General features: G+C 51.0%; 1 protein-coding gene across 10 annotated transcripts in view; it reads left to right on the top strand.

The window, feature by feature from the left end:
• Cd6 (Cd6 molecule) overlaps positions 1 to 19,713 on the top strand; it is a 38,876-nt gene extending 19,163 nt beyond the window's left edge. The window contains exons 2-13 of one of the 10 annotated variants that reach the window (XM_006231021.5): positions 8,403 to 8,471; positions 9,318 to 9,665; positions 10,216 to 10,527; positions 10,818 to 11,120; positions 12,403 to 12,465; positions 14,130 to 14,270; positions 14,578 to 14,673; positions 16,062 to 16,178; positions 17,534 to 17,605; positions 17,815 to 18,066; positions 18,308 to 18,409; positions 18,793 to 19,713. In XM_006231021.5, the coding sequence (XP_006231083.1) occupies positions 8,403 to 8,471; positions 9,318 to 9,665; positions 10,216 to 10,527; positions 10,818 to 11,120; positions 12,403 to 12,465; positions 14,130 to 14,270; positions 14,578 to 14,673; positions 16,062 to 16,178; positions 17,534 to 17,605; positions 17,815 to 18,066; positions 18,308 to 18,409; positions 18,793 to 18,863 (1,946 nt within the window). In that variant the 3' untranslated portion in view covers positions 18,864 to 19,713. Of the gene's footprint in view, positions 1 to 8,402; positions 8,472 to 9,317; positions 9,666 to 10,119; positions 10,528 to 10,817; positions 11,121 to 12,402; positions 12,466 to 14,129; positions 14,271 to 14,577; positions 14,674 to 16,061; positions 16,179 to 17,533; positions 17,606 to 17,814; positions 18,067 to 18,304; positions 18,410 to 18,792 lie in introns of those variants that run through there. The other 9 variants (NM_175577.3, XM_008760218.4, XM_017588836.3 and 6 more) reach the window with 9 other exon arrangements.

Here is a 19,713-nt window from a genome sequence, read left to right as displayed (position 1 = left end):
AGCTGAGTAACAGGTTCACATTTATTTTAAAAAAAAAAAAGAGTGCTCGTGGTATAGACAGTATGTATGATGTGTCATGGGACATGCTGTTCTAAACATTCACCCTGTGTTCTGAAGATGTGCTAGTGGACTACTTCAATCTAGTCTGTATACAACACACTACGACTACACACTACAGGGAGGCTGTCATATTGCTTCTCCCTGTCTTGTGTTCACAGTGAGCATCCCTTGCATGCATCACATGGAAACACCCCATAGGGACACACACACACACACACACACACACACACACACACTCGAAGATATGATTTCCAACATCTTGAGTTTTTGCAAGGACTCATCACCAGCCCTTTTCTGTGCTCTTTCTATGATAAATATAGGGACATCCTGTATATTTAGGGTACAATCTGCCTTCCCCACCCACTAGACATATCTGCGCATATGTATCTATCACATCAGGCGCTCAGAGTCAGTACCTTGAATGGGTTCTTCTTGTGATCATGCATCAGTCCTGTGACGTTTTTTATACCCATGAGGAACAGCACGTGAAGAGACTTGCCTGAGGTCACTCCACCGGAAGGGAAAACTGAGCATGTTAAAATAAATGCTGTTTTGAGACAGGGCCTCATGTAACCTAAGCTGGTCTCTAACTCAAGAAGTAGCTGAGTATGACCTTGAGCTTGTCATCCTCTTCCCCCTACCCGCTGAGTGCTAAGTATACAGGTGTGCACCACCACATCTGTTTGTGCGATGGTGGGGATGGAACCTCCCCGGGTGCTATGAATACCAGGCAAGGACTCTCCCAACTGAGCTACTGTCAGGTCTGAAAGAAACTGGGGACAAATGGCTAATTCAGGTACTATTAGCATACCAGAGTGACCTCCAGGCTCTCCCAGCACTGCAAGTACCTATTATGGAGTCCTTGCTGGCAACCTGCCTCCTCTCAGCTCTTCTCACCCTGCCCCCTGCCCTAAGCCTCTCCCAGTCATGGACTTCTCATTCCTATTTAACCCTGCTACAGTGGCCATGTGCTCTCCTGGCTCTCTGGGCTCCTGGTCCTCTGTCTCGGCCCTCTCTCCTTTTGCTCTTTCTTCTCTTCCTCTCTCACTCTCTCCTGCCCCTCCTCTCGTGGTCTGGTAGAGTCTACTGGCCATGCTTAGTCTAATACTTTCCCGAATGCTCTGCCTCATATCGACAGCAAGAACCTTCCCTCAGTCATACCTTGGAGTGGTCATGTCCTCGCTTTGCACAGATACAGCTCTAGCCCCAAGGCTTGTTTCAAATCCTCTCATATTTAATTCCAATCTGATATTCCTTCTGCTTTGCAACATCTGCTAGGACAGATGGTTTTCCCCCAACCAGATACCAAGACTCATCTAAGATCTCCCAGTGAGACGCTAGGAGGAGACCTGGACTTTTCTCTAACCTCTGTCGACTGAATCCTTAGTGAAGAGCAAAGGTGCAAGACAAAGGAACAGCCAGGAACGCTGGCTGCTGAGCTCGCGGGGAGGCAAAGCCTCCCTCCTGCTCCTTGGGAATTTTATTTCAAGTGTTCTTTATTCTCTGTGAAGTAGCTCTCATCTTACAGTCTGGTAGCTGCAAAGTAGGTGCAAGCTGAGCAGGTTTGGAGGCCAAAAAGGGAGTCTTTTCATATAAAGAAACTCCTGTTACCATGGCAACCGGAGCCCACATCTCCTCTCCAGGAACAGCGGATGCCATGTTTGCAGAGTCAGGGAAACCAGCAGCTAAGTTGTGCAAGACAGGCAGCTCTGAGATGATTAAGAGGAGAGGTGGGGAGGTGGGGAGGTGGCGGGGAGGGCATGTGGCCTTGGGGAGAGTGGGATTGTTCTTGTGCAGAGACAAAGGCTGAGAGGCTTCAAAATCACATGATGTCAAGGACGGAATATATAATTAATCGTCCTCTGCACTCTCAAATCCACTTGGGGTTGCACTAGAGAAGTGAGATCGGAGCCTCGGAGTGAAGAGTAATAGCAGTGGTGGCCATGTCCCAAGCCCTCAATATTTCCCATACATCACCCTCCAAAGCAAATCCGCGGGCACCGTGTATTGTGCCCAGTACCAGGTTATAGCCAGCCAGGCTTACTGACTTTGCCAGGTCATGTAGCTGGTAATTGTGGTAATTGTCAGTGATGGTTTAAATCACTGTTTGTCTCTCCCCAAGTCCCTTTTCTAAATCATGGAGAGAGAGAGAGAGAGAGAGAGAGAGAGAGAGAGAGAGAGAGAGAGAGAGAGAGAGAGAATGTCCTGAGAGCAGAAGAGACATGGATGAATTGCTGCCCTGGAAACGCCATGCTGCTTCTGTATCACTCCATTTCCGCTTATCTCCTTCACACCGCCCCAGCTCCCAGCATGAAGCTGAGTTCAGTAAATGTTAATGGGCTTGCTGTCCACATTGGCGAGCAGGAACAGGCTTGTTTCTCAGCACTGAGGAGAACCTGGCTCACTTATTCTCCCTGTCTTCCGTTGGGCCAGGGGACACCCAAAGCCTGTTGGACTGTGAGGATCCCACAGTAGAGGTTCTGAACTGCCCTTTTCATCTCCCTGGCCTCATTGGCAGAAAGGGAAGGGGACCCTTAGACTTCAGGGAAGCATGAACGATGCCAAGCCAGTGAACATCTTCTGCTGTGGAATATGGTGATCACAGTGCTTTTAAAAGCTGTGTTCTTGGGCTGGAGAAGTGAATCGGTGGGATAGGACAATCTTCTAAACATAGGTCCAAACAAAGGACTAAAACAGATCTATGTACTTGGTGGCCTTCAGGCTGTGAGCACTCCACACGCAGTGACAGTGGCCTAGCCTTGCAATGGGATGCCAAGTGTGTAAAGAGCTGTCCTGCCTGTACGTGGGTTCAGTCAGGAGCTTCAAGAGCTGGATTTCTCAGGTTCAAATCTTGCCCTCATTTCTGCCCAGCTGTAACAAGGTCCCTAGACCATTTGCCGAATACTGTGTCTGTGTACTTGATAGTGACACAGTTCTGATAAGGGGCTCATTCAGGAGAGCTCTTGGGAGGTCTCCAGTCCATTTTCCACACGAAACAGAGGAAGGACAGCTACGTCTATAAGAAACGCAGTGAGAGCTCAGTAGTTGATCTCTCTCGTTTTAGATTTTAATCTAAGTATCAAAGAATGTAAGGGGTGGAGAAGATTGAAATGGTCATCGACTCATTATACCAGTGAGAAAACAGGGGCCACACAGCAAGGTAATGGCAAGAACCAACCGAGATCCCCAACCTGCCAATGCTTAGCCTGATGATCCCCACAGTGCCTCCCGCTAGAGAATACTGACATTTCCAGGGAAAACACCCAGATCTTGCAATCGTAGGAGCTGTTTCTTCCCAGGAGGGAGTTGGCTTTGCTTCACCTGGCCATATGGTTTGCTCTAGCTTTATTTACAGGGTCACGTGAGCAGAATGCCTGGATAGCCGGCACACAAACTCATTTTACCAGTGCTGTGAGCCACCCGGTACACTTATCTGAGGGTGAGTGAGTGAGTGAGTGGGTGGGTGAATTCGTTTTTATTTTGATGTAGACTACCTGGACATTTTAGAAGAACACAAAGCAAGCAGAGAGAGAGAAACTCACCAAGGAGAATGTGTTTTCTTTTTCTGAGGATCTTTCCTCACTGGCAAAGACTGAGCTCCATCTTTTTCTATCCTCTCAGCATCCCTTTTGGGTGAGGCTCTGCCCAGTGAACGCAGCCAGCAAAAAGGATCAGGATGCTGCCCGTGTGTAGCTTACAGAGCAGGGCTGTGCCGGCCAGGCTTTCTGTGGCTGTGGCACACACATTTGAAGATGAATTAAGGGAGCAGAGATTGGTCTGGGCTTACAGTTTCAGGGGTGTTGATCCTTCATGTCAGGGAGCACTTGGAAGGGCAGAGCCGTTCACCACATGGTGGTCAGGGAAGAGAGAGAGAGAGAGAGAGAGAGAGAGAGAGAGAGAGAGAGAGAGAGAGAGAGCATATAGTTGCTCTCACTGGCTTGTTCTTCTTTCCCATTCTATTCTATGCAGAATCTCAGGTGCCCAGCCGATGGGATGAGGCCACCCACATTCAGGAGAGGTCCCTTAGGTCCCTTCCCTTAGTGAATCCTCTTGGGAAATGTCCTCAGACATACCTAAAAAAATCGCCATCTTTAATTACTTTTTTATTTATTTTGTGTGTGTGTGGTTGGGATGGTCAGAGGACAACTTGCAGGCATCTGTTCTCTCCCATCATATGGACCCCAGGTACCAAACTCAGGTTGAAAGCCTTGGAAGCCAGTACCTTTATCTGATTTCCTAACTTTCTAGATGCTTCTCTATCTGGTCAACATTAACCTTCACAGGAGGGACCGATGCCATTATCAGCTCACGACCAAAATAACTATGTCATTCTCTCGGCTCCGTCCACAAAGAAAAGCTCCAGCTGCCATTAGTGAGCATGACAGAAGATTGATCCTGAACCCTTCGGGGTCTCTGGAAGGTCTCCACAAGCTAGAACCGGGCCAGGGGCTAGCAAGGTCTGGGGAAGAATGGAAATCTGTGAACTGGCCTTCAGCCACTTGCTGTTCTATTGCAAACCCCCACCCTATCATTAAAAACCCTTTATAAATAGTTTATGACAAGTATTTTTAATGTGCTGTGTGTTTCTAGCCAGTCCCCCAGTGGCTTTCAGAGAATTTAGCTGTCTTCAGTGTGTGTGTGTGTGTGTGTGTGTGTGTGTGTGTGTGTGTGTGTGTGTATTTTGGTGTGCTTTGGTTTTAGTGTGATGAAAAACAGCCTGTTTTTATCTGTAATGACAACACATATGGGAGCACTCTGTCCCCATTACAGGCCCTGGGTGACTAAATGCCATACTGATTCATCTTTACCACAAGCCTATAACATAGTGAGACTAAGGTAAGCTTGTAAAGGGGTCACCTGAGTCTCAGAGGGGGTCGGTGACCTGCCCCAGTAGCTGAAAGGACACTCCAACCACTAGTCCCAATTACAGACTCCGATTTCCATGGCGAATTGCATCCAGAAGTCCCCCCGCCTTTTCTTTTGTCCTCTAGCCCCCACTCCCTTCAACCCAACAAAAGGCCTTGCACAATTCAGGCAGGCTCTGGCTCCGAGCTCCCACTCGAGCCCTCAAGACTACTTCTGCAGGTTAAGTGCCCAGAAGCAAAAGTGTAGGTAGCTGCTGGCTTGGCTTGCTGCTGTCCTGGGTGCTTACAAACACTTTCCAGTGTTTCTAACCATGTTTCCAGCAGTGACACATGGCACACTTCCCACAAGGTTCTTTCTGTAAATCCAATCTCATATCACAGCCCCCGCTCCAACTCTTACCCTGCCTCCTCCCCAGCATGAAACCTTCAACTTTATTCCACACCCATGATTTTCTCAGCATCTCAGGTTGAGCCAGTGGGCGTAGGTGCCTTGGACTGTAACTGGCACCTAACTGACATATACAACAGCTTATTCAAGGGAGGAGACCCAAGAGTCCAGTTACTCAATTCGCTCCAATGTTGGGATGGCCAGTGGGATCTCCGCTTCTCTTTCATAGACTCCTCCCCTATGCCTCTCTAATATCCCTCTCCTGAGACGCTTACAGGAACCCATGGGCCTCAGTGGCACAAGATAAACCAGAGTCCTAGTTCCTCAAACTTTTCTATGGGCTTTGCTGTTGTTTTGAAACTGGGTCTGACTATGTAGCTAAGAATGATCCTGAACTTATAATCCTCCTGCCTCTACCTCTGAAGTGCTGGAATTACAGATGTGCACCACAGTATCTGGGTTCTTCTGCAAGTTCGGTTAGATTTTATTTTACTTTCTGAGAAAGAGTCCTGCTATGTAGCATGGACTGACTTGAAATTTTCTATTTTCTCCTCTCAGCCTCTTGGGTGCTGGGCCCATGGGCTAACACTGCTCCTGGCTTCCTTTGTGCTTTGTCCTTCCTGTGTTCAGAGTCCCCTTGGTGGCACCTTCCTCTGGAACCTTCTCCTTGGTGTCTCTGCCTGTCCCATTGGGGATGGAACCCAGGACATGTTAGGAGCTCACTCTACTGAGCCACATCCCCAGCCCTGGGACTTTCCTTAATCATAATATGCAGATTGGAACACTTGTTGTCTATTTCGCACAAGCAATCTGAAGGTGCTTTGTGTTTCAGTGTGCTCTCTCTGTTCTCGTAGGCACCTTTTACACACACGCGTATACTAAAGTACAACCATGTGACCAAGCCCTCCCTTCACTGTTTTCTTCTCTGTGTCTTGCCTTCCTACTTAATACACATGAGCATCCCTTGGGTCATCAGGGCTCTGTTTCTTTTTCCTTCCTTTCTCTTCTCCTTTCCCACACCCAGAACGTGCTGCATTGATCAGGTTGGCCTTGAACTCGAAGAAATCCACCGGCCTCTGCCTCCAGGGTGCCTTTATTGCCTCTTTCTCTTCTGGACTGCTTCTGCACCCAGTGCCAGGCTATGAGCACACAGATTTCCTAAGCAGTTTTCCCATGGGCAGACATTTCGACTCTGGTTAGTTTTGTGCTGTTCTATAAAAATGCATTGAACATTGTTCTCTTTTTAGAAACTGCATGTATTTGTTTGCACGTGTTTGTGCCATGACGGTGCGCGTGAGGTCAGAGGACAACCCATTGAGGTTGGTTCTCTCCTTCCGCCCTGCGAGTCCTGGGTCCTGAGCTCAGGTCGTCAGACGTGGCAGCGAGTGTCTCTACCTGCTGAGCCGTCTCCTCCACCTGCCATTGCTTTCTCTTGAATGGTACAAAATGGTCCCGGCATCTTAATGGCAGACTCCTGGGAAAGGCAAATGTTTGTTGGTTGGTTGGTTGGTTTTTCAAAACACACTCTATTGAAGAAAAAAAGTAACCCAATTTGAAATGTGAACTGTTTGACTGGGCAAAGTGCTGGTGACACAAAGGTAACACTTGCCCCATCGTGGGGCTTGTGTGAACAGAGATCATGGTGGAAGGAGAGCTCGAGGTAACACAGAAACTCAAGATCACAAAAACCAGGTTCTTTTTTGCATCCGATGATGTGACAATGGCTGTAAAACAAAGCTCACGGTTCTCAAGTGCAGCTAATTTCAATAAACTGGTGATTTTGTGGTGGGTGCGAGGTGGGGGGGGCGTGGAGCTGGCAGTTTCCACTCTGTACTTCTATTATGTCAGCCAATCAACAAACACTGGGCTGAGCATCCTGGAAGACCCACCTGGGATCTGCCCTCTAGGACTTTCTGGTCTAGGGAAAATAATATGCACCTCTACACACAAGGAAGTGGTTGTCCGTACCAAGAAAATGAGATGAGGCCAAAGTGAGCTGAGCCCCCCAATCCCTAACATGGTTTTACACACACACACACACACACACACACACACACACCCAGATGGATACAGTGTCAACCACATGCTAAGAGCTAACATGCAGACACAGCTCCTCATCCCAGCCACAAACCCAACCCTCCCTTCTGCTCCCTCTCCTTGCATATGCAGAAATATTGAAAGCCACACCGGAGCATTGGGCTCGTTGCTGTGGGAACCAGAATTCTGCCAAATTATGCAATCTTCACTCGTGCACATCTGAATTCTTGCTCTGAGTGTTACAGCCACTGCGGAGTTTGTGCTTTGAATTCTGAGTCATTGCCCCATCTAGGTCAAGCTGGGCAGCAAAAAAGGATGGAGTTGCTGAAGACTTTCGATTAAAGGCCCGATTACTTCCTGTCAGGGTCATGGAGAGGCCTAGAGAGGAAGGGCTGTGTCTACAAGGGCAATGCCCTGGGACTTCTCTGGACCCTAGACAGGAGAGTAATCAGGGAGACCCAGAGGGAGACAGTCGAGGAGAGGCTTTTCTATGAAAGAAGCTATGGTATTCAGATAAGGAACAGTCTGCTCAAGGGACCACATAGGGAGGAAGCCAGAGGGACATGCTTCTCCTCTCCTTCCTCTCTGTCAGCTCTGTTGTGGCTTCCAGAGCCTGGAAGTCACAGAAAGCCAAAGCCCTAGGCCGATGCTGAGGGCAACCCCTGGGACAGAGTGGGCAGATATGACTCTGAAGGGACAGATGCTCCCTGTGTGGCACCAGCAATGGATTTGCATCACTTGGCTCTCCCTTTCTGATCTGTATGATGGCATGGCTAACAATACGCCACGCTGTGCTGCTGAGAGTAAATGGATTGCAGTGTGCAAAGACCTGGAACAGGTCCTAAGACAAAGTAAGTTCCTCGGTGTCTGAAAGCACTCTGTAGCTCAGCGGTTCCCATTCGGTTTGAGAATCTTCTCTACCCTGAGGGGAGCAAAGGAACCAAGGCTGAGGACCACGTTTTCCCACAAGCCTCAGCAGGCCCCTGTCATTAGAGCATTTCTGTGGCCCTCATGCTGGAGCTTCCTTACCCACCCTGGTTGGTTCATTTCAGGTCTCCCACCTCCAGCCCCCTCTGACCAGCACAGAAATGGCAGCATCCCAAATATGTCCTCGGACCCAGGTAAGCAAGCCATGTTCCAGGCACTACAGTCAACTCTCTGGGACCAATAGGCTGGGTCTGGGGTAACAAGGACAGTGGATTTTCAAGTGCCAAAGAAGTCCTCTGACTCTCAAGATTACTTCTTCCTCTTTGTCCAGGGATGTGGGTCCCACCAGTAGGCTCTCCTTGAGGCGTGAGAACTCCTGTATTTGAGAGTCTCCTGTACGCACAAGATACTAAAGGGATTTGTGCAGAGGAAGCTAGAGTTTGTGGTGGGGGATGAGCACTGCCAGCCCAGTCTTTCATTTCCTCTCCATGAGTATATTGAGGCCCTACTCTGTGCACAGCTGTGAGGGAGCAGGGGGGTGCATTCTGGGGAGTAGAAATGGACAGGTCATTCCTATAGAAAGGTAACTGGGACCTAAGAGAGGTTCCTATAGGAAGGTCATCCACTACCACTGCAACTGCAGGTCTCCTCATGTCGTGCCCTTTAGTGCAGCTGAGGAACCAAGAAAGGGACTTTTGGTCCAACAGGCCCCCTGAGCCAAAACCTTGCCTTTCTGTTACAAAAGGTTCTGATGGAGACAGGGGCACCAGAGAGGGGATTGTGGGACCCAGCCTCTGGTCTAAGCCTCACTACACTCTGGAGCCATTTTTGTGCCTCATCTTTTCCCTCAATTGAATGCTAGGGTTAGGTCTTGAAGTTCCCTGGTCCTTCCATGAGGTAACCTAGCAGCAGGAAGGCCTGAGGCCCAGAGCTGGGAGGGGTCTTGGCCAAGGTCATGAAACATGGTATGGGGGTCTCATCTGACCCTGGTGTGGGAACAAAGATCTGATGAAGTCTCAACTCGCTTTTGACCCTTCCAGAGGAGCAGCTGGGGATTCGCCTGGTGAACGGGAGCAGTCGCTGCAGTGGATTTGTGCAGGTTCTTCTAGAGTCCTGGGAGCCTGTGTGTGCAGGGCACTGGAATCGGGCTGCTACAGAGGCTGCATGCAACGCACTGGGCTGTGGCGATTTGGGAAACTTTACCCACCTGGCGCCACCCACCTCTGAGCGTCCACCAGGAGCCACTTCCCGGAACACTAGCAGCTCCAGGAATACGACATGGGCGGGGGCACCAACTGTGAGATGCCACGGAGCCAATTGGCAACTCTGCAAGGTGGAGGACTACGAGTGCAGCAGCGACAGGCGGCTGGTGTGGGTCACCTGTGCAGGTACAAGTGCCTGCCCCTACCTACCCTACACTTTAGGTTTTAAACATTGCAGCCAAACTTCCAGACTTCCACCCCGCCAGCTTCCCAAGTCATGCAAACTCAAGTGTTCTATGTAGGTGCCCTCATCAAATTAGGTCATTCCCAGATCTGAGTGTCGCTTCAGAATGTGGTCTGCAGACTCCTCCCCTGCTAGGTCTCCTGAGCATCCACTTAGTTCCCTTTGGTCCTCTATCCTAACCTAGTTGTTGTGTATTCTCTGCCTCCTTCCTTAATGGGACGTGTCCAGCCTTCCCTCCAAGTAGGTAATTCGCCACATTTCTGAGGCTGCCTTTGGCTAAGGCTTGGTAGCCAAGGCCACACCTACACGGTCTTCAGCCCTTCCTCCTGCATTTCAAGTTCCTCCCACATTATCTTAAAACCACGCCCACTGATTGGGTTCTCAGTTTAGAAGGGACTCCAAAACCCTCCAGGTTACAGCCACTCCCTCAGAGTCCAATGCCCCACTCTTCCTGCCTCCACCCCTAACCATCTAAAACCTTCCCACCCCCAGAGAACCAGGCTGTGCGGTTAGTGGATGGTGGCAGTCGCTGCGCTGGCCGCGTGGAGATGCTGCAGCATGGTGAATGGGGAACAGTGTGCGATGACACGTGGGACCTGGATGATGCAAACGTAGTGTGTAAGCAGCTGAAGTGTGGCTGGGCAGTGAAGGCACTGGCCGGCTTGCACTTCACCCCAGGCCAAGGACCCATCCACCGTGACCAAGTGAACTGCTCTGGGACCGAGGCCTATCTGTGGGACTGCCCGGGGCGGCCAGGAGACCAGTACTGCGGTCACAAGGAGGATGCAGGAGTGGTGTGCTCAGGTCAGTGAGCCTGGAGGACAGAATATGTTTACCACGGGGTTCTGTTTGGCCTGTGCTTCTTGTGTAGATCCACAACAATGGCGGGTGTTAGTAAAGTGATCCTAACATCCCTCCAGATGCAACTGCTTCTGCCTGTGCACAGCCTTGGTTTCGAGCAGCCGGGATCTAGAGTGGGCCAGAGTCTGTGGGGTATACAAAGGGGTCACAAATGCAGGAGAGAAAACTCGCAGGACCGTGTGGGTTCTTCTCTGCCCTAACGTTCTAGCCTGACATCCATCACCTGCCCACAGAGCACCAGTCCTGGCGCCTGACTGGAGGTGTTGACTCCTGCGAAGGGCAAGTGGAAGTGTACTTCCGGGGTGTCTGGAGCACCGTGTGTGACAGCGAATGGTACCCATCCGAGGCCAAAGTGCTCTGTCAGTCCTTGGGTTGTGGATCAGAAGTGGACCGGCCCAAGGGGCTGCCACACTCCCTGGCAGGCAGAATGTACTACTCCTGTAAAGGGGAGGAGCTCACCCTCAGCACCTGCTCCTGGCGGTTCAACAATTCCAACTTGTGCAGCCAGTCGCTGGCCGCAAGGGTTGTCTGCTCAGGTATTCTTTCCTTCCCCAGCCCCTCCACCACTAGATTTAGTCCACAAATTCCGTCTGCCTACAGCTGCCATTTACTGATCCAAGAAGGACCACTGCACTTACCTGTGCATGGTAGACATTAACTAATGGATAGGGTTTTTTTTTTCTGCGATATGGTCAGCTCAGACCCAAATTCGTGGGTTAAGTATTTATCAAGGAAGTCACTATTATGTGCTAAGTAATTGGTGTTCCCTATCTGTTGCAATTGGTTCAGTAGGTGAAGCCAACTTGTTATCCCAAATGTGATGATTTCGGGGAAAAGCCAGGTTGGGAAACACGGATATTAATAACGCGTGAGCCGGCAGCTGGAGCTATAAATCACATGTCGAGCACTGCCAAGCTCTCCGTAGCTTGTTTCACTTTAGCCTTAGACCCACTGTCGGAGGTGGCTTCTCCTGCCCTTCACCAATTCTCAGAGGACACTGACAATTCACAGCATTGGTGTCTTACAGACCACAATGACAAATAAATGCAGTCTGGAAGTGTAGCTCAGTGAAAGACCACTGGGTTCAAACCTCAACACCTCGAGGAAGGAAAGAAGGGAAGACGAGAGGAAAGAAAGGAACACCTAAAATTCTGATGTTTGGCATGGTGAAAGAAACTAAAAATAAATTATTGTTCAAACTCTTGACGTGTTGTCATACACAGTGAGGCCATTATTCCAATTGCAGAAGCTAATAGTGTGAAATTGAGGTTCCGCCCAGTGGGAACACAGTGTTAACCTCCCTGTGGAGTTCAGACCCCTGACTCTGAGCTCCAACCCTGCTGTTTACCAGCCAGGACTGGGACAGTTCCTCAACTTCTGTGGCCTCAGAATAGAGGATGCTTCTCCAGGTAGCTGGAGACTACAGCTAATGGAGGCTAGAGCTAATGGGCTATGTAAGCTGCATATCCTTGGAAGCAGTTAGAAGGGGATGTGGATTATGCTAATGAGGACAAAGCTCCCCAGGTCCCGAAGTCCCAAACAACAAACTGAAAGTTGAGTAGAGAAGGGACAGAGGGTCTGCAGCAGCCTACATAGGCAGAAGAAATGGTTCTACCATCCCCGTTTTAACTGAAGTATTGCCCGGCCAGCTTTCCAGGGGACCCTCCCACGGCTGGCAACCTGGGCTGTTTCTGTACCCTTATGTCCCCAACGGGAATATCCCATGGTTCTAGGGCACTTGTCTGTCTTGTTCAGTTTCTAGGTGCACAGTAGGTAGTCAGTAAACTCACTAAGTGAATGTGTGGTACCTTCCAACAGGCTCCCAGAGACATCCCAATCTGTCGACTTCTGAAGTGCCTTCCAGAGTTCCGGTCACCATAGGTGAGTGTAGCTTTTCCCAGTAGTGCAGGTGTGCATGTGGGTTCATACAGACATGGCTGTCTTCCTGGGAACAGACTGATGGCTTTTTTCTAGGACCCCCAATCCTATGAATGAACTAGCCCCTCAAGGGACATCCTTCCATAGAGGACCACAGCCATATAGGACCTATGAGAGCAACACACACACACACACACACACACACACACACACACACACACTTCCTTGAGCCAGAAAGGTCCCAAATGCTTTGGAACCACTTGGGTGGCCAGGTGGTGGGGTACCAAGACCACCAGTCAGTATGAGCAAGGTTTAGAGCCTGGGGTCTACTGCCCTCATGCATTATTTTCAAACCTTTCTGCCTCCTGAATCAACTGAGCAGAGCCTCTCTGCAACCTAATACTGAGGAGGAGCAAGCTGGAGTTCAGAGGTTAGAGTGAAAGCCACCCTATGGTCCAACGCTTCCAACTTTAACTCTATTTCCAGACCTGGTCAGGTCTGTCTGCCAGATCTGTGTAGTTATGCCAACAGTTATGCCATAACTGACTCCTGGGGCTGTGTGTGCTGGCTGTGTGTCATCACGTCTCTGAGCCTCAGAGTCTGGGGGATGGTGATCACGACATCTTTCTGAGAATATTGCTATGGGGTCATTTCATCAAGGAGTTTTCTAACGCCTAGAATGTGTCTGAGCTTTAAGAGCCATTTAGAAGCCAAGCACTGACTGGGTTCCCATCCCCACTGCCTGGATCACTCGAATCCAGCCTCAGACCCTCAATATGTCCAGGACAGGGCTTGGCAGAGAGACTGAAGGGCCAGAGTCCTGCCAGAGACCCTGGCTATAGATAAAGAGCATCGGCAGGGATAAGACACCGGGAGCTGTCCAGGCTGTGGAATGAGGCTGGCAGAACCTGAAGCTCCCACGTCCCCTTTTGGAGTCAGGGTGAAGAGTCGCACCTACTCCAAACTGCAAAGAAAGAGGCAGCCTCTAGAGCACCATATGGGCCCACTGTTAACACTTCACTTAGTCCCAGGGGTTCCTGACGTCTACACCCCAAAGCCCCCACTCTCAACAACCACTCACACTGCTCTGGCTACCAAAGCTACCTTCCCTTCCTAGCCCAAACCACCCTGTCAGCAGCCAGGAAGAAAAGGGAAGGAAATGAGGGCTGAGTGCTGTATTTCCCCCTGGGGAAGCAGACACAGACAGCCAAAGCATGTGGCCCAATTTGTTGATCTTCCCTCTTGGCAGACCCTTCAGGCCTGAGATAATGTCATCATGCTGTGACCCTAGGATATAATGCCTGACACACAGGGGTACTAAATAACTGTCTACCGACAAAAGATAGTGCTGAAGGCGGGGGTGGAGAGGTAGGGGTGTGTGTTGGGGGGGGCTGTTGGGGAGGAGAGCAAGCTGTGTGCTAGTAGGCAGAGGAAATTTTCTGGCAGTAAATGCTTTTGGTCAATTGCTCATTTAATATACAATTACGGAGCACTTACCATATATGAGGCACTTAAAAGCCAAGATGGAAAGATTTGAATAAAAGAAGGGAGGAGGACAATCGTGGAAAGGAAGGTGGATCAGTTCATGGGTTAAAAAGCCAAGGAAAGGTGGGAAGGGAGCCCACATCTGCTTCTTTTCCTGCCTGAATTGAACTTCCTGTTTCCAGAATCTTCTGTGCCTGTGAGCGTGAAGGATAAGGACTCTCAAAATTTGACACTTCTCATTCCCTGCATTGTCCTGGGAATTCTCCTTCTTGTCTCCCTCATCTTCATAGTTTTTCTTCTCTTGAAAGCCAAAGGACAATATGGTAGGTATAATGGTCCCAGAGCTTCTGGACAGAAAACGGCAGTTGTGAGGCATAGGCATGCCCCAGTACGTGAGGTGTGGAAGAGACGTGGTCCTGCAAGGACCACCCAGCTCAGGCTTAGGGAAACCTCCTGGTGGTGGGAAGGATTTTCCCAAAATGCCCAGTAGTGGAGGCTTCTTGGGAGAAACAAACTCTGTGTTTGTGTTGGGTGTGGGTAAAGCAAATGTGTCCTCGAACCTGGAACTTGAAAGGCTGGGAGACAGAAACAGTAAAAATGATACACAGGCTCTCTGCCTCCCTCCCTCAGCCCTCCCTACTTCAGTGAACCACCAGCAACTGTCCACTGCCAATCCAGCAGGGATCAACAACTACCATCCTGTCCCTATCACCATTGCCAAAGAAGGTAGGAGGTCACTCACGGGGAAGGCAGGGGGAGAACAGGGAGGGTAGACTCTAGAAGGTCACCACTGCTGAGGCTAAAATGACAGCAAGAAAGGGGAGCCCAGGCCAGACTGTGACAGACTGTGTTGCCTTGAGCAGTTCTCAGCCTTAGGCTTAGCACACAAGTGACCTTCTGCTCAGTTTTGTCCACCTCTGGGCTCTTGAGTTCTGGGCAAATGCAAGCCGAGTGTTCGAGATGTTGGTTCTCAGAGGAAAGGTTGGCTTTGCTCACTGGCTAGTAGATTTGTTATGTCACTTCTCAAGATGCTTCCCAGCCAGATGCCCAACAGAGCCTTCCCAGAACAAGGGCTGGGGTGTGGCTATGTTGGTAGAGTACTTAATACATACAGGCCCTGGGGTCCAATGTCCAACACCACGTAACCCAGACATGACGTGGCACTCCTGTAATGCCAGAACTTTGGAGGCAGAGTTCAGGGTTATCTTGAGTTTGAGGCTAATATGAACTACATGAGACCCTATTTTAAAAAAAAACTTTTAATTTTTTCATTTTCTCTGAATAAAAGAATTAGGGCTGGAGAGATAGCTCAGTTGGTTAAAGTGCTAGCCTTGCAAACATGAGGAGCTGAATTCAATCCCCAGTATCCATGCAAAAGTTGGGCATGGTAGCACGAAGCTATAATCCTAGTGCAGGAGAGGCTGAGATGAACAGATGGTTGTGGCTCCTGGCCAGGCAGTCCAGCCTATTCAGCAAGCTCTAAGTCCCAGTAAGAGAACCTGTGGAAATGTGGTGCAGGGCATGGTGACCATAGCACATGGCTTTAATCCTAGGGTGCCAGAGGCAGAGGCAGAGGCAGAGGCAGAGGCAGAGGCAGAGGCAGAGGCAGAGGCAGAGGCAGAGGCAGAGGCAGAGGCAGAGGCAGAGGCAGAGGCAGAGGCAGAGGCAGAGGCAGAGGCAGAGGCAGAGGCAGAGGCAGAGGCAGAGGCAGAGGCAGAGGCAGAGGCAGAGGCAGAGGCAGAGGCAGAGGCAGAGGCAAAGGCAGAGGCAGGCAGATCTCTATGCATTCAAGACCAATTCTATTGGCATAGAAAGGTCCAGCCAGCCAGGGATACACAGTGAGGCCCTTATCTAAAACACACACACACACACACACACACACACACACACACACACACACACACACACACACGGGGGTTGGGGGGACTCACTCTTTAGGATACATAATTTGCCTCCGAAGAATTTGAGTTCAATCTCATTGCATTTTTTGAAACAAAATTGGTCATTTGCTACTCTGCTCCCTGTCCCTGCTACTGGCTCTCTGCCCTTCCCCTTAAGCCTTCTGCCCATCTCTGGGTTGTGCTCTGTCTCCCAACCCTCTGTTCTCTCCCCAGCTCCTATGTTGTTCATCAAGCCCCGGGTCCCCGAGGACTCGGACTCCAGTTCTGAATCCGACTATGAGCATTATGACTTCAGCTCCCAGCCGCCTGTGGCCCTGACCACCTTCTACAGTGAGTGCTGTGCTGGCCTCAGAGGTTTGGGACCTGCAGGAGGGCATCTGCTGGTGCCCACAGGGCTTTTACATGACTTCCTTGATGCTCCTCTGAATGGTCCTAAAGCAAAACTTTCAATGTACCCTTTGACCCTGGAGACATGTCTCTTCACAGGAGTGTCTCCTGTGCTGTCTTTGGCTGGGTAAGGCCTCAGAAACATCACCAGGCCTAAATGCCTGAGACTGTGCAAATGCCCAAGGTCCAGGTGAGACACAATTCAGGCAAATCCTTACACATTCATCATCACCGAACCATGTCTCACTCTGGCCTGCACAGCTCCCTCCACGGCCCTGCCAGCTCACACCTCCTAGTCAGTTTGTCTAGTTTTGCCTTCTGGGAACAGGGCCAGGGAAGATGGCACTTGCATCAGGGGCCTGGCAATGCTGGGAGGTCAGACTAGGCCAGAGTCCTGCACCTCTGTGGATCTACTTGGAGCATGTCCTTGAACCCCACTTATACCTACTGTACCATCAAGTTAGGAGCAGAGTTCTGCCATGTGTGTCAGGAACCCTCCTGAGTCCTGAAAGTTGTGGGGACCCCAGAATCTTTTGATGCCACCGTGAACTCCTAGGATCTTGCCTTTATCTGCATGATGCAGAACGAGTCCTTGCCGCATCCACACAGCAGAGCAAGGACAGCCTTCACTTCCATCCCTCCACGCAGAGCACAAGCTTACTGGCTGTAAGAGGGCCGGGACAGGGAGACTCCACCCAGGAGGCTGAGGGCTAGGCAGGGGAAGATCGGACACTAGGCAGTGGCCTATATCTCCACCCCGGCTAACTCAGGCACTCTGGCCTATGGGTGGGTGTTTGGTGACCACTCAGATACTGTGGGACATCTGAGCCCAGGTGTAAAAGGGGCAATATTGTGTCCCAAATGTAATGACATTGGAACTCAAAATTCACTGTCAGGCTTCAAAGAGCTGACCCCGCATTCTTAAGACTCAATGTAAGCCTGAGCCTGAGCCTTAAAACGACACAGGATCCAATATTCCAGGCCTTGTGGCTTCTCCTTAATCCTAATAAGTGCATCCCAGGATAAATACCAGTCCATTTCTGCAGCAACCAGGACATAAAGGCTTAGAGTAAGTAACACTGTTATGGGGAGCATCTGAGACACGGCAGGAGTTGGGGTACAGGACAGCAGGTTTCTAGCCAGAAATCACCTGTCTCCACACTGGTTCCTGGTAGACCTGAGATACCCTAGAATCTAGATGAAAGGTGAGCCCTGTCCAAGTCAGGGGTGTCCCTCCTCCAGGCTCCTGGTACAGGAGACGGAGCCTGTATCCCTCCACCCCGCCCTGCTTCCTACAGATTCCCAGAGGCACCGGGTCACAGAGGAAGAAGCCCAACAGAACAGGTTCCGGATGCCACCCTTGGAGGAAGGTGAGTCCAGGGGGGGAGGTCATGGAGAAGGGAAGCAGGGTGTCAACCTTGCCTCCAAGCTCAGTGGCTAATCTCACCTTAGGATGCATTAGCAACAACTTCCCTCAACTAGTGTCTCGGCCTAAACACTCCCACACGTAGTAAGTTACGTTGGGAGCCTAGTTAAAGCTCTCTTGCCTCCTTGCTTTTCTTCCCTTTTCCTGGCCTAGGACTTGAAGAGTTGCACGTTTCTAACATCCCAGCTGCTGACCCCAGACCCTGTGTGGTGGATGCCCCCTCTCTGGGCTCTCAGTACCACACGAGGAACAACAGTGACTCCAGCACATCCTCTGAGGAGGGTTACTGCAATGATCCCAGCAGCAAGCCACCTCCATGGAACTCCCAGGTGTTTTCCGAGAAGAGTCCCCTCACAGAGCAGCCCCCCAACTTGGAACTGGCTGGCTCTCAGGCAATGTTTTCAGGTAACCGTGTATCCTTCCAAGCTCCCAACCCTGTGTCCAACCTACCCAGAAGAGGTACAGATCCAAACCCTGAGCTGCTGGCTGTGTGACCTCGGACAAGTCTCCTCCCCTCTCTGGGCCTTCATTTCCTCATTCGTCCAGTTTCAGACTTGGCTCTCCTGAGTCTTCAAGGCGTCTGCCTCTGGTAGTTTGCACACAGCCTGGCTCCTGGCAGAGAGTAACTAGCTCGTGTCTCCAGCAGGGGCCTCGGCCGATGACAGCTCCAGTACCTCGTCTGGGGAGTGGTACCAGAACTTCCAGCCACCACCCCAGCATCCTCCAGTGGAACAGTTTGAATGTCCAGGTAGCCGGGGTGGCGAGGTGGGGGACGTAGAGGATGTGGGTAGGATGGAGAAATATTCGGAAGTTTCTGTAAGAGGAAGTGAGCCTACCGTCAATGGAGGCATTCAAGCAGAGGCTGCTCGCTGGCCACACAGGAGAGGTATCAGTAGTGGACAGGCTGCCAGCATGCACTCATCCACCGTGTACCAGCCTGGGACCCTCAGCTCTGTACTAGACCAGGCTCTGGCTGGAGGCAGCAGTAAACAGAAGGATAGGACGGTTTCAGACGGTGCCTCAGGAGCTGGGGTCGGAGATGGACACAGGTCTGCTCACTCTCACTCTGTCTCCTGGCATGGTGGCAGGGGTAGCCACTGTGCCCCCTACTGATTCTCTTGTCCCCCACAGGACCGCCTGACCTCCAAGCAGACTCCATTGATGATGATGAGGAAGACTACGATGACATTGGAGCAGCCTAGCCTGGGTCGCCGAGGCTCCTGGGTGACCCCTCCCTCTGCTCTCCTGTTCTACCACCCATCAACTTCTCAGAGGCTGAGGCCCCTGGCAGAGATGGAAGGGTGGGCATTCTCCCAGCCCCGCATCCTCCACCCATTGATTAACCTGCAGGAGCCTGGAACAGAAAGCAGGGCCAATGGTGTGAGTGCTGGGTTGAACGAACAGAGTCTGGCCACTTCTTGGTGGTGGTTGAGGGCCATGCTGGGTAACCCTGAGGCCTCATCTCACTCCATGTCATGTGCTTTGATCCCAAGTCTCAGGAAGCTGCTGAGGGACTGAGCAGCTCACCCGCTGCTGAAATACAGGCCCGAGGCCAGAGGCTGCCATTATCACTCAGCCTCAATACAACCCGGGGCTTTGCATGGGCATGGCTCCCTGGGCACTGTCAGCTAAGAGTAATCAAGACAAGCACATGCTTCCTTCCAGAGTCAGGCCAAGGCCAGTCCTGCCAACCAGAGGCCTCTGAGTCCACCACAGGCACCGGCTGGACTCCTCTCTCTATCCCTGGATAACTAAGCAGTATTCTAATTCCTTGGGCTTTATAGAGGGTCCCTGCCCTGCCTGAGTCAGGAGATGGGCAGCCCAGTTGGGACAAGAATGCAGGGATCTGTCCTGGAGGGCTAGAGGGCACGGACAGCTTCGAGTCCCCACAGATCCCCTTGGGTTGACAGGAACACTCACCCAAGTGAGTGTGGTTATTGCCGGCAAGACCTTAAACGGGTCCTCCCCACAGCCTCAGAGAACTGGAGGGTCCCAGCCAGGCTACAGAGAGCTGTCCTGAGTTCCAGAGATTAAACGATTACTGAGTGAAAA

The sequence above is a fragment of the Rattus norvegicus genome, chromosome 1, assembly GCF_036323735.1.
Source record: "Rattus norvegicus strain BN/NHsdMcwi chromosome 1, GRCr8, whole genome shotgun sequence".
In the NCBI taxonomy this organism is placed as follows: domain Eukaryota; kingdom Metazoa; phylum Chordata; class Mammalia; order Rodentia; family Muridae; genus Rattus; species Rattus norvegicus.
Note: the sequence above shows the minus strand (reverse complement) of the source record. Positions and strands in the feature narration are given on the sequence as shown.